The sequence below is a fragment of the Equus quagga genome, chromosome 12 (genome assembly GCF_021613505.1).
Source record: "Equus quagga isolate Etosha38 chromosome 12, UCLA_HA_Equagga_1.0, whole genome shotgun sequence".
In the NCBI taxonomy this organism is placed as follows: Eukaryota; Metazoa; Chordata; class Mammalia; order Perissodactyla; family Equidae; genus Equus; species Equus quagga.
In genome coordinates, this window is record NC_060278.1 from 96766555 (window position 1) to 96780031 (window position 13477).

A 13477-nucleotide genomic window follows, 5' to 3' on the forward strand; every position below is an offset into this window, starting at 1 on the left:
GGCGGCCGGCGCGCTCCAATGACGTCACGGGGCCACTTTCCGGCCGGTGGCAGAGTCCGACTGAAGTTGTGGGGGCCGGGGGCGCCATGGGGGCCACTGGCGACGCCGAGCAGCCGCGGGGACCCGGCGGGGCAGAGCGGGGCGGCCCCGAGCTGGGAGACGCGGGCGCAGCGGAACAGCTGGTTCTCACGGTGAGGGCGCCCCCGGGAAGGCCAGGGCCGGGGCTGGGCTCGGGCCGGGCGGGGCCTCGGGCTCCCAGGACCCCGGCCCGCGGGCGAGAGAACGCGGCGGCTGGTGCTGCCGAGGGGTTGGCGTTTTCGCAGTCCGACGACCTGAATTCAAATTCTGGTACCGCCCCCCTCGCTAGGTGACGTGGGCCGGTCCTGTCAACCCCCCGAGCTCCAGTGTCCTCTTCTATAAAATGGAGATGATCAGTGCCAGCCTCACAAAGTTGTTGTGGGCATGGGATATGAATGCGGGTAGAGCACCCAGCACATATCTGCCAGAATGGGCCCTCGGTAACACTGGTTCCCGTCCTCCAGCCCTTCCTGAAAAGGTGGGGTTGGGACTTTTGAGGCAGGAAACTTTTCCTCGGTTCCTCGTCCCTGGCGGGGCCTTCCAACCACCGCCCTCCCGCCTACCCCACGGTGGGAGAGGTAGGGAAAGCGCCTGAGAAGCCAGGGATAAATGGTTTAACATCATATCCACCTCCTACCGCGACCCCAGGGTCACGGGCCTCAGTGACATCTGCTCCCTTGGTCCCCACAGAACCCTTGGAACATAATGATAAAGCACCGGCAGGTGCAGCGAAGGGGCCGCCGCTCACAGATGACAACAAGGTAAGGCTGGCCCTGCGTGGGACTTACCTCTCAGGCACTGGCTTGGATGGCAGCTTTGGGGTCCCCACTGCACAGGGCTGAGAAGAGATCATCAGCCAGTAGAAAGAGCACTGGACTAGGAGAGAGGAGACTCAGATTCTGTAACTCTATGTGTGACTTTGAGCAAGTCCCTTCCCCCTCTGAACTCCTGTACAAAATGAGGGGGAGAGGTGGATTCAATAATGCTTAAGACTCCTAACACTCGCTGGCTCTAGAGAGGCAGAATAGCATGGAGGTTAAGAAAAAAGTGGGGCTAATAGTAGCATCCATCGCAGGGAAGGGAGAGAGCACAAGATGGGCCTTTGGGATGCTGATTATATTTCTTGACCTGGGTAGAAATTCAATGGATGTTCATTAAAACTATCTTTTAAGGTGTATAGACTTTTCTGTATAAGTATTATACTTCATGAAACACTGTAAAAATAATACCCATTTCACAGAGTTATCATGAGAATGAGATAAAGTCATGCATCTATATGGTTTGCACAGAACTTGGGCACATAGCTAGTTTTCAGTAAAAGCTATCTATTATTGTCACTAAAGGATCCTATGTCAATAATTGGCTAGGCAGAGTAGGAAAGGATGTGTTTGGGACATGCCCCCCTGAATGTGTCTCCTTCCTAAATGCAGTTTCACAGATCCTTCCATCTCCATGGACCTCCTCCGAGCTGTCCTGCAGCCTAGCATCAATGAGGAGATCCAGACTGTCTTCAACAAGTATATGAAGGTGAGAGGGACACAAGGATAGAAAATTAACAGGGAGAAATACTCAGGAGCGGTCTTTTCCTTGCTCTCTCTAGTATATACAGATATCTAAAGTTTTCCAATTCTGAATCCTGAGAACTTTTCTCCCTCTTTGGGGGCAGTTTGAATACTTCTTTTGCCAAGCCATTGTGAAGATGAAGTGACTGAAGTGTAATGTGCTCAGCACAGCTTGGAACATAGCAACTGTTTTTATTACTTGTTTAATAATATCACTATTATTGTTGTTATTTAAAATTCTTTTCTAGGCCTAGAAATAAACTTCTACATGGCTCTACCTAATGTCCCATGGATACTTCAAACCCAGCATATTCAGAACTGAACTCTGTTTTTCTTCCTAAACCTCCTCCTTTTGTGTTTGTTTATTCATTCAAAAAAGTATTTACTGAGTGCCTGCCATAAAAGCAGACACTGTTCCAGGCACTGGGGGTATAGCGGTGAACAAAATGAACAATGTCCTTGCCCTCTTTAAACGAGTATTACTATGTTAGAGAGTGCCCAAGAGAAGGGAAAGAAAGTGACCAGTGCCTGTTCAGTGGTGAACAGGGTGCTATTTCATAGATTGTGACTAGGAAAGCCCTCTGATAAGAGGACATTTGAGCAGAGACCTGAATAAAGTGAGGAAAGAACAAGCCATGCAGATACCTGGGGGAAGAGCAGTCCAGGCAGAGAGAACAAGGGCCAAGGCCCTGAGGCAGGAGTGTGCTTGGCACATTCAAAGCAACAAAGTGGCAGTGTGGCTGGAGCAGACTGAACAAGAAGGAAAATGGCAGGAGAAGTGATCAGAGATGTAACAGGGGCCCAACTCATGCAGAGCATTTGAAGCCATGGTAAGGACTTTGGGTTTTATTATGAGTAAAATAGAGGCTCTTGGAGAGTTTTGAGCAGATCTTAACTTTTTTTTTTTTAAAGATTGGCACCTGAGCTAACAACCGTTGCCAATCTTCTTTTTTTTCTTTTCTGCTTTTTTCTCCCCAAATCCCCCGAGTACACAGTTGTATATTTTAGTTGTGGGTCCTTCTAGTTGTGGCATGTGGGATGCTGCCTCAGCGTGGCCTGATGAGCAGTGCCTTGTCCACCCCCATGATCCAAACCAGTGAAACCCTGGGCCGCCGTAGCAGAGCGCACAAACTTAACCACTCAGCCATGGGGCCAGCCCCAGATCTTAACACTTTTAAAGGGTTATTCTGACTGTTGTGTAGAGAACAGACTGCAGGAGGACTGTTAGGATGCTTGGGATGACAGTGGCTTGGGTGTTGGTAGTAAAGATGTTGGGGAAAAGTCAGATTCAGTATGTATTTTAAAGGTAGCAAGAAGATTTGCCGATGATTCAGATGGGCAGGACAAAAGAAAAAGAAAAGCAAATGACTCCCAAGTTATTTGCCTGGGGCAACTGTAAAAATTGTATTGCCATTGACTTGCTATGAGGAAGACAGGAACAAGCTGGGGAAATCAGGAGCTCAGTTTGGACACGTTAAGTTTGAATGGGACCACCATTCACTTAGAAACCGGAACCAGGGGCTCTGCCTTCTCCTTCATCTTCCATATCCAGTCGTGGAATCCTGTCCATTCTACTTCACAATCTGTCAAGCGTGCCCTTCTTCCTTGCCTCTGCCTTGGTTCAGGCCTTCATTATTTCTCACCCAGGCTCCCGCTAAATCCCTAATTGCTTCTACTCTTTCCCTCTTTCAAGCCACCCTCCATACAGCTGCCGGGACCTCTGAAATGTGAATCCAGCAATGTCTCTTCCCTATTTAAAATCCCTCAGCGACATTCCATTGCCTCCTGGGTAAAATCCAAATTCCTTAACATGGCGTATGTGGGCCACCGTGATCATACCCCAGCCACACACCCCTGTATACTGCGTTGTTCCCACCTTTAATTTTTGCACATCCCAGAATGCACTATGTATTCTCATACCTCCATACCTTTACATATGCAGAAATAGAGGTTAAGCCACTAGGAAAAGGCTAGGTCAGAATTCAGTGCAAGATTGTCTGCCTCCAATGCCCTTTTCTTGTCCCAAAGCTTGTCCCAATAGTGGATACCATGATTCAGGAACTTGCTCTCCTGGAAAAATGCTGGATAAACACAATTTGTGGCTGAGGGCTCCCCTCTTATTTAGTCTGTGAAGATACTTCTTTATCACACTTGTTTTCAGACAAGGTACAAATACGTGATTACATCACAGCTTCAGATAAGTTCACACTCTTGATCAACCTCATCTTTTCACTTTGTTTAACGATGTTCCCAGAGCTCAGCTACCCATTTTCTTAAAAGTGTTTGGGATTATAACTTCTAGATATGGCTGATTTTATCCAAGACACTGTTAATCTTTATTATTTATTTCTGTGATTACTAAATGCATGCCCCTTTTTTAAAAAAAAGGTCTAATAATGTAGCTTATAAAATGGATTGATGGATGGATAAAGGGCTGGGTAAATGGATATGTGATAGCAAATATAGCAAAGTGTTCATTATAGACTCTAGGTGGTAGGTATTAGATATTCATTGAATAATTCTTTCAACTTGTCTGTATGAAAAATTTCATACGAAAATATTGGAAAAAAAGAATACAGATATTCTAAAAAGTAAAAACCAAAAGTTACTAAAACTCACCTCCCAGAGACACCAAACTGTTAACAGTGACTATATAGTCACCCATATTTATTTGTGTATGTGTGTGCACATGCATGTTTAAAAAATACATAGGATCGGTTTACCCAGACTGTTCTGCAACTCAGTTTTTTTCATTTAACAATATATTTTGGTTGTGTTTCTAGATCAGTGCATAGTAGCTCACCCTGATTCTTTTGTAATAGTTTTGGGTTAATCTATTGTATGGTTGTACCGCAATTTAATTAGTTAGTCCCTAGAACATTTGGATTGTTTCCAGTTTTTCTCTGTTACAGACAATGCTACACTGAACATATTAAATGTCTATCTTTGCTCACTTGTGTGAGTATTTCTAGGGGATAAATTCCTAGAGATGGAATTGTGGAATTGGAGGGTAAAAGGGAAAACATACCTTTCTCTTGAGAAAATTTCTCTCCAGAACCGTTTCACCATTTTGCATTTCTACCAGTAGTGTTTGAGAATGCCTTAGTCACAACCAGACTTCATTCTCAGGTCTAGATGCAGCTTACACTCACCCCTATGTGTTCATTGCACTGCCCCCCTCACAAGCTGGCTGTAAAAGTATCCAGCTTATTATTTTAACCAGCTTTCACTTAGCCAATAGTCAATACCAAACACCAGTATTAATCTCCAGTTTTTAGTTTTTTGTTTTAAAGTCAAACTCATCTGATCATTCCATTTAATTTGGCCTGAAAAAATTTCCCTCCTAAACTCTTGAAGTCTCCCCTTTCCCCCTGCAATTGGAGCTGCCAGTATCTTGGGTCTGTAGCCAGGCTCACTGCTCCCGTCTCACGGATGGGCAAAGTCAGAATTCAATTAGGACTTCCTACTCTGGATCTTTTCTGGCCTACCCTCACCTGTTCACCTCAGGCACTGGCATTCTTTTTTTCTTCTCAGAAGTAATACATATACATTATAAAAATAGAATATAGATAAGAAAAAAAGAGAAAACAATCATTCATAATATCGCCGCTGTTTAATATATGTTCTTACAGTTCTTTTGCCTCTCTGTTTGCTTTTTGCTGAGTTTTATATAAATAGGTTCATACTATGCCAAACTATTTTATAGCTTGCTTCCTTCACTTGGCAGTATATCCTGAATACCTTTCACTTCAAAAATATATTCTCCTAGAGGGCGGCCCCGTGGCCAAGTGGTTAAGTTCACGCACTCCACCTCAGTAGCCTACAGTTTCGCTGGTTCGGATCCTGGGCATGGACATGGCACCACTCATCAGGCCACGGTGAGGCGGCGTCCCACATGGCACAGCCAGAGGCACTCACAACTAGAATATACAACTACGTACTGGAGGGCTTTGGGGAGAAGAAGAAGAAGAAGAAAAAAAAGATTGGCAACAGATGTTAGCTCAGGTGCCAATGTAAAAAATATATATATATTCTCCTATACCATTCTTACTATGACTTTTAATATTTGCATATTATTTCATGGTATGGAGATGCTGTAATTTAAGTTATACGTGGAGGTTTAGGTTATTCTTTGATTTTGCACTACTTACACATTAACACTGTAATGACCATCCTTTGGGCACCTCCATGATTACCCTCCTCCTTAAGAGTAGAGAAACAGCCTGGCATATGAATCTAAATCTGTCTCATCTCAAAGCCGTGCTCATATCATGTTTCTCTTCTGTATGAGGATAGGATAAGAGCTTCTCTTTTATATTCAGTTCCCTTCAAGTTGATGCAAATTAGCAGAACTTCTGACCTTGTCCTCTATTGTACTTCTCCCTAGTTCTTCCAGAAGGCAGCACTGAATGTGCGAGACAACATCGGGGAAGAAGTGGACGCAGAGCAGCTGATCCAGGAGGCCTGTCGGAGCTGCCTGGAGCAGGTGAGACCAAAGGGCACAAGAGTTGTAGGCACAGGGTTTAGCCCTCCAAGCCCTGGTAAGAAATGTGATCCCATCATCAGTGGTATTTTGGAGGATGCCCAACAAGCCACTTACATCCAGATAGTTCTTGGAGCTGTTGTTGACAGAAGAGAAGGGAAGTAGCTGCTATATTCCAGGTACTGTGATGGATGCTGTCACATGCGTTAGGTCATTTACATCTCAGAAGAAACCCTGTACAGAAGGCGTTTTTTAATCCCTAGTTTACAGATGAAGAAATTGTGGCTTAGAACAAGGCTGAGTTAGAATAGCTAAGGTCTGTCTCACCTCTGCAAGTGCTTGTGACTTGATCCCCAAGTAGTCACAGCCTCTTTTGGTATCATGGGGACTATTACCCTTTCTACTTTTCTTCCTCTCAAGATGTGGTCAGGAGGCATGACATCGGGTCTATAAATGGCTACATTCCCAAAATGGTAGTGAACCTGTTTGCATATGTCAGCTGCTGTTATTAATAGGAATTGTCAGCATTACTCAGGTTCTGTGCTTGACTGTGAAGCCATTAGCTGTCAGAGATGGAAATTTCTTCATAGTCAGAGCCACAGTGCTGGTTTGACTTCAGTCCTATGGAGGCAATTATTGGGAGATGAAAGAGTATCATCTTCTGGGCGGCTGGCTGGCTAGCTACTCGGGACAGCCTCAGGAAAGAGCAAGACCAAGCCTGGGCCTCAGCTTTGAAAGGGCAGAACTCCATCCTCTCGGTGCAGTGAAAGCCAGTCTGGTTCTGATAGACTATTAAATTTAAGCTAACCAAATTCGTAAGAGGCCAATTCATTAATTCACTCTGGGACTGTAGTGTGTGGTAATTGGTTGTAACATTTGCTGATAATAAAACATGGCAGTTTGCTGAAAATATTCTTATAAGTTTGAACTGAATCAAAATTAAATTGATAAAACCTTCACTCTCGCTTAGATCCCAAAATGCTTTCTTGAGTTTTTTTAATCTCTTCAACTAATATGTATTGAGAGCCTACTGTGTGCCTAGTCCTGTGCCAGGATGGACATAGTCCTTACCCCCCAAGCCCTGACATTACTCCAGTAGTCATGCAGTATAACTGCAAACCGTTAGAAGGGCTGTAAGCATAACAGGCAAAGAGAGAGTACACTAGAGGGTACAGAGCCCATGGGCAAAAGGGAGCGGGAGTATGTCTCAGGGACAGAAAGAAGCTAATGCGGCTGGTTTTCAGAGGGTGGAGAGAGAATGATTCTTGAGGAGGCCGGAGAGGTAGGCAGAGACCAGATCAAGCAGAGGACGGCCAGCCAAATTATAGATGCAGAGTTTTAAGCAGAAGAACTGCCTAATGAGATGTGCATTTTGAAAGATCACTGTGGCCATCATGAGGAGCCTGGTTTGGGAATGTACCAAGGAGATTGGAAGGGAAATTTATGAGACTATTCAGGAGTCCCAGTGAAAGATAAAGATGAAGATAAAGTTGAGTGCATTGGGCATAACCTGTACTCCATGGATGGTTATACCACCTTCCCAGTCTCCTGAATCCCCATGTCTACCTCGCAGATTCACCCTTTCCAGGATGGATGTAAGTGGGAAGCCAGAGTAGGGAACCAAAGGGTCTGTGGTCAGAGCACATAGAATCAGAGCACAGGAAGGCCCAGAGAGTTTCATCCTCATCCAACTTGAAACCAGATGAATCAAGAAACTGTGAGCAAGTCTTTTAACCTTTCTGACCTTCAAACTCATCTCTAAAATTGAAAATAAGACACTCCCCACCACCAGTGGTTTGCTGTGAGGATTGAATGGGATAATAGACAAGAACTACCACGTAGCGTGAGTACACACAGCACAGAATATACTAAATATTAAATTCTTGGTAGTTATATTCACAATTATAATACATATTGCTGCCTCACAACAGAGCCTCGCTTTCAGGTGGCCAGGATACTTGGAAACTCTTTAGGGTCCCTGTGTCTAAACTGCATGAACTTCCTGTTGCATTAAAAGATTGTGCAGACTGGACGTGTTACAGTTAGACTAGGTTTTTTTCTTGGTTTGGATTGGGTTAACACTTGGTTTGCTTGTTTTCTCTTCTGATACCACATCTTGACCATCTCAATCGTGTTCTCTCATCTCCTTAGCTACCCCTTTACAGGTGTTTCTTAGGGAGAAACGGCTGATCTTGTCTACAGCACGTTGCCTTGGATTGTTTGTTTGTTTGATTGTGTTTTGCAGAGTAGTTGTTTTTAGTTGTCCTTTTTATTTGTGCAAGTAATATACATTCATTAAAAAAAACTTGGCATGGTGGTTAAGAATGCAAGTTTTCTCTTGATTTATACTGCCCAGATGTGAGTCCTGTCTTTACCACGGACTAGCTATGTGACCTTCAGCAAGTTATCTCACATTCCTAAACCTCAGTTTTCTCATCTGCAAAATGGGGATCAAGGTTCTACCTCATAGGATTGTTGTGGGGATTAAATGTGGCAATACTCTTAGAGCATTTAGACCAGTAACAGTGACTCAGTAAGTGTTACCTGCTGCTAATGTTATATTAAAATCAGAAAATATACATTGTAAGGCAGAAAGTTAAAATTTCTCATCTCACTACCAACAATAACTTCTATTAATATTTTGATGTGTTTCCTTCTTTTCCCTATGTATGTTTCTACACGTGTTTGTTCATTCATTGGGAATACAGTGGGGAGCCAAAACAGACCCCCCTGGAACCCACAATCCCCTTCAGCTGCCACAGTGTTTCTCTGTTCCCTTTTACAGCTAGACGTTGGAAAAAGTGGTCATCACTGGCTCCACTTGGTCACCTCCCATTCTTTTATCCACTTTGTTTTGGCTTCAGTCCCCACCACTTCATTGGAACCCCTCTTATCTCAGGGTCACCAGTAACCTCCGTGTTGTCAAATCCCGTGGACCCTACCTGTCCTCAGCTTACTCAGCTTCTTGCTGGCATTTGTTGCAGTGGATCATTCCATGTTCCTTGTAACCCTCCTCTCTTGGCTCCAGTGCCTTGACTGTTGGTGCATTCCAGACTTCAGTCCTCAGACCCCTTCTCTTCCAGGGCTTGCTCTCATTCTAGGTGACTTCATCTAGTCCTGTGGCTTTGAAGCCAATTTAACTGCTGATGATTCCCACATGTGTATCTGAGCCCTGAGCTACTTCCACTCTTGCCTTCCACCAGTCCCTTCTCACAGCAGCCAGACCCATCTTTTTAAAAAGGAATCAGACTGTGTCACTCTCCTCTTTAAAACCCTTCAGGGACTTCACATTGCAGACAGAGCAAAACCCTGATGCATTACCATGACCCACAGAGCCCTGCCTGACCTGGCTCCTGCCTATTTCTTTAACTTCATCTCATCACACCTCATACTTGTTAACCACATTCAGTGCATGCTGGAATCCTTTCTGCTTCTCCACGCACCAAGCTTAGGGCTTTTGCACTTGCTGTTCTCACTGCCTAGCATGCTCTACCCTTAACTCCTTACATAGCTGGCTCCTCTTTTTCTTCAGACTTAGCTTAAATATGATGTCATCAGAGAGGCCTTCCCTGGCCACTCCATCTAAAGTTGCCCTCTCATCTCACTCCCTTTCCCACCTCCAGTTAATGTCTATCACCTTACTTGTTTATTTCTACCATTTATTTCAATCTGAAGTTATTAATAGTTTATTTGTTTATTTTCTGCCTCCCTCCCACCTCTACCTCTGCTAAAATCTTTTTTTATAAGATTTGAGCCCTATCTTGTTCACTGCTGTATTCCTAGCCCTAGAATATGATTCTTACCATAGTAATGTGCACTTTTTGTTGAATGATCAAGTGAATGAATGAACAAACAAATGAACACAAATAAATGGCAAATGAACACACAGGTTCCTGCTCTCACAGAACTTACAGCCTCATCAGGCATACAGATAGAGTTAAATTACCTCACAGATGTGTGCATAATTACACATTGCACTGGTGCGCTCTTCACTGAGAAGACAGCATTTGGAGAAGACCATGAGTTCAGTTTTGGGCTTAGCAAATTGAGGTATCCACGCATAGTCATGGGCAGACTGTTTGTTATATAAATCTGGAGGTCAAAGGAGAGGGTACACCTGAAGATAAAAATTATGGAGTCATCAGTTTACTAATGTTAACTGAAGCTATGAGCATAGATGAGTGCAGATAGAATATCTAATGAAAGAGAACAGAATGAAGAGAACCAGACTGAGGAGGGTGAACCAGCAAACAAGGCTAAGAAAGAGTGGCCAAAGAAGTAGGAGGAAAGCCAGAGAAGTGTGGCCACGGGAGCCAGTAGAAAAGAGTGTTTCCAGAGAGAGGGAGTGCCCAGGGCTGTCACATGCTGCTCCAAGAAGCCACCTCTGCATGGCCTCCAGGGCCCCTGCCAGCCTCACCACGCTCCTCACTCACCTCTCTCCTGTGCCCATGACTTGCTAGGCCGCCTTTTTCTTCTTCAAATGAGTCAAGTCTGTTCCCACTTTCGGGCTTTTGCGCTCCTCCTGAAACATGCTTCTCCGCAGCTTTTTCTTCACAGCGCCGCTCGGAGGCTGTCTCAGCAAGGCCTTCCCTGACCACCTGCTTAAAGGAGCCCTCTGGCGATTCTCTCTCACATCTACCTGGGGTTTTTTTTCCTTCAGAGCATCTGTCATGATCCAAAATTACCTTGTTTATATGTTTATTTATTTGCTGCTTATCCAGCTTGCCCACAAAATAAAAGCTCCACAAGAGCAGCAGCCTTGCTTGTGCTGTTTACTGCTGTGTCCCCAGCACTTACATGCTAGGTACTTGATATTAAATGAAAAACAGCAGCCTACTGAGCCATATGTATTATTTTAATGCATTTAGTTAGGAAAAATATGTAGTGTATGTGTACATGGAAAAGTAATGAAGAATTCACATTGAAATATTGACAGTCTTCTGTGGGTCCTGAGATTGCAGGTTTGATTTTTATTTCACTTGTTTACATTTTCTAATTTTTCAACAATTATTAATTATTCGAGTTTTTAAAAAAATAGATATCTATTTATATGTGTATCTTGGGGTGCCTTTGTACTGACCATGAAAAGGTTTTAAGCCAGTTTGGAGTTGTGTTTATAAAAATGGTGGCAGAGAGGCTTACCCACCAAAATAGTGACTGTTAACACTTGGTCTTTTCCTTTCAGGCTAAACTGCTGTTTTCAGATGGAGAAAAAGTAATACCCAGAGTGACCCATGAGCTTCCAGGGATAAAGGTCAGAGTCACTGTGTCCTGGGGTATTGGAGGGGGAGACCAATCAAGCTGGGAGGCATGTGAACTCTGTGGGCTCAGGGAAGTCTCACATACCATCCATTTGTAGGACCAGGTCCAAATAGGAGGGCTTCTGAGGCCTGGCTCAGGGAGGGGCTGGAAGGGGCAGTCCCAGGGCTCTGTCTTCTGCAACCCCAGGGGACCTGCAGCTCCCAGTTACTGGCCTTCCTCTGACTCTTTGCCCTTCTCCTCCAGCGTGGCCGGCAGACAGAAGAGGAATGTGCCCATCGAGGAAGCCCCATTCCCAAAAAGGTAAGCCATCTCCTTGTTTTCTGGCTGGGAAAAGGCACTGCAGCTCCAGCAAAGATAGTAGGCTTCATCAATGCACTTTTGAGCCTTTCTAGCTGAGAGGCAGGAACCCTGGAAACAGTCACTCTCCCTGTTCACTCTCAAGCATCATTTGGTCTCTTTAGAAAACCATCTCCACCAAGGGACCCTGGACCTGCCAGTGGGATGGGGTGGGGTGGGGCTTCTCACAGGGTCAGGCCTCTGACAGCTGTTCTTTGTGGCAGAGGAAGGGACGGCCTCCTGGACACGTCCTGTCAAATGACCGGGCAGCCGCCGGCATGGTGTGAGTAGGGGCCAGCAAAGCCAAAGGGAGGAGCAGGGAGGGTGTGGGCCTGGAGGAAAAGAGGCCTGAGTTCTGTACCTGGTGAAATCAGATCCATCTGTTTAAGTCACCATGGAGGAGGGGTGCCCTGGTTTGAGGGGTGGGGAAAGAAGGCAGCAAGGGGGAGATTGGTTTAGCCTGTTTTTGCCCCAGAACAGTTCAGCCCAGCTTGATTAAACACCAGAGGTTTTTTATTGTTAATACAGTATATATTGAATGTTTATAATGTGCCATAACTGGTCTAAACACCTTACATACTTTACCTTTTAATCCTTACAGCCACCCTCTAATGAAGATAGAATTAATTTTGCAGATAAGGAAACAGACTCAGAATTATTTGCCCAAGGTCATACAGCTAATAAGAGGCAGAACTCTACTACGTTGCCTCCAGGGTAGTCACTTTCAAAGATTTTTAAAGCAACAGAATCTTTTTTCAAACAAAACTTTACATGGGAGCCCAATATATACAGCAGATAAGCCAAACTGGTCTGGTTAAGAGGGATGGGGGTAGTTTGAAACCGCTGGCTCAGGAATGGAATAGTATTAATCATACCTTAGATTTGTCTCCTGCATGGAGTAAGGTCACTCCACAGAACACAGGCTAGGTAGGGCAGATGCTGCTCTTTACTCCTTTTGACAGATGAGAAAGCTACAACTCAGAGAGGTTCCTGGACTTGCCCACGTGGCTAGGTAATATCAGAGCCAGTCCTAAAATGGCTCCTAGTCCAGTGCTTTTTTTCTTTGTACCTAATGGGTTGCCAGGAAGAAGTACGCCCAGGGCTAAAGTGAGAGCCTATGAGGAGCTCCCACCATCACCAGCAAGCTTTCTTCCACTCCTAGGCCCAACCTTGGAGAATTCACCTTTCTTCTTTCCTTCCAATCAGATGGAAACCAAAATCCTGTGAACCAATTCGCCGAGAAGGCCCTAAGGTATGATTTTGTGAGCAGGGCAGTAACCACTGTCCCAGGGAGCCTCAGTCAAGGCTCTGGGGTCTGCCAGGAGGGAAAGGGGCTGGGGTGGTAAACGATGTGGGCATGCCATTCCAGAGCCATCTTTCCACTTCCCCTACCCCCCAGCCCCCAACCCCTCACTGGCCTCCCAGAAGGATCCCAAGTAGGGACTGGAATTAGGGGCAAAATGAAGAGAGGGCTTGAGTCTTTGCTGAAGTCTTCTCCCTGTAAAAGTTAGTGGTCACTAATACTTATTCAGTACTTAATAAGTAACAGGCACTGCCCTAAATCTTTTGTATGGATTATCTCATTTAATCTTTATAACAACCTTATGAGAAAGATTCTGTTACTCTTCTATAGTTGAGGAGATTTCTTTCCTACCAACTGCCTTGTGGGCAGAAATTATCTTATTTTATGTAGGTATCTTATACACTTAATACACTTGAGGATGCTAAAGCTTAGAGAGTTATACACTTGAGGATG

General features: G+C 44.8%; 1 protein-coding gene across 1 annotated transcript in view; it reads left to right on the top strand.

The window, feature by feature from the left end:
* Nucleotides 1-31: 31 nt before the first annotated feature.
* Nucleotides 32-13477, top strand: part of DNTTIP1 (deoxynucleotidyltransferase terminal interacting protein 1) — a 21258-nt gene continuing 7812 nt past the window's right edge. The window contains exons 1-8 of the mRNA XM_046680142.1: nt 32-191; nt 769-839; nt 1509-1605; nt 6028-6126; nt 11309-11377; nt 11629-11685; nt 11946-12004; nt 12928-12973. Coding sequence (XP_046536098.1) covers nt 87-191; nt 769-839; nt 1509-1605; nt 6028-6126; nt 11309-11377; nt 11629-11685; nt 11946-12004; nt 12928-12973 — 603 coding nt within the window. The 5' untranslated portion in view covers nt 32-86. The remainder of the gene's footprint in view (nt 192-768; nt 840-1508; nt 1606-6027; nt 6127-11308; nt 11378-11628; nt 11686-11945; nt 12005-12927; nt 12974-13477) is intronic.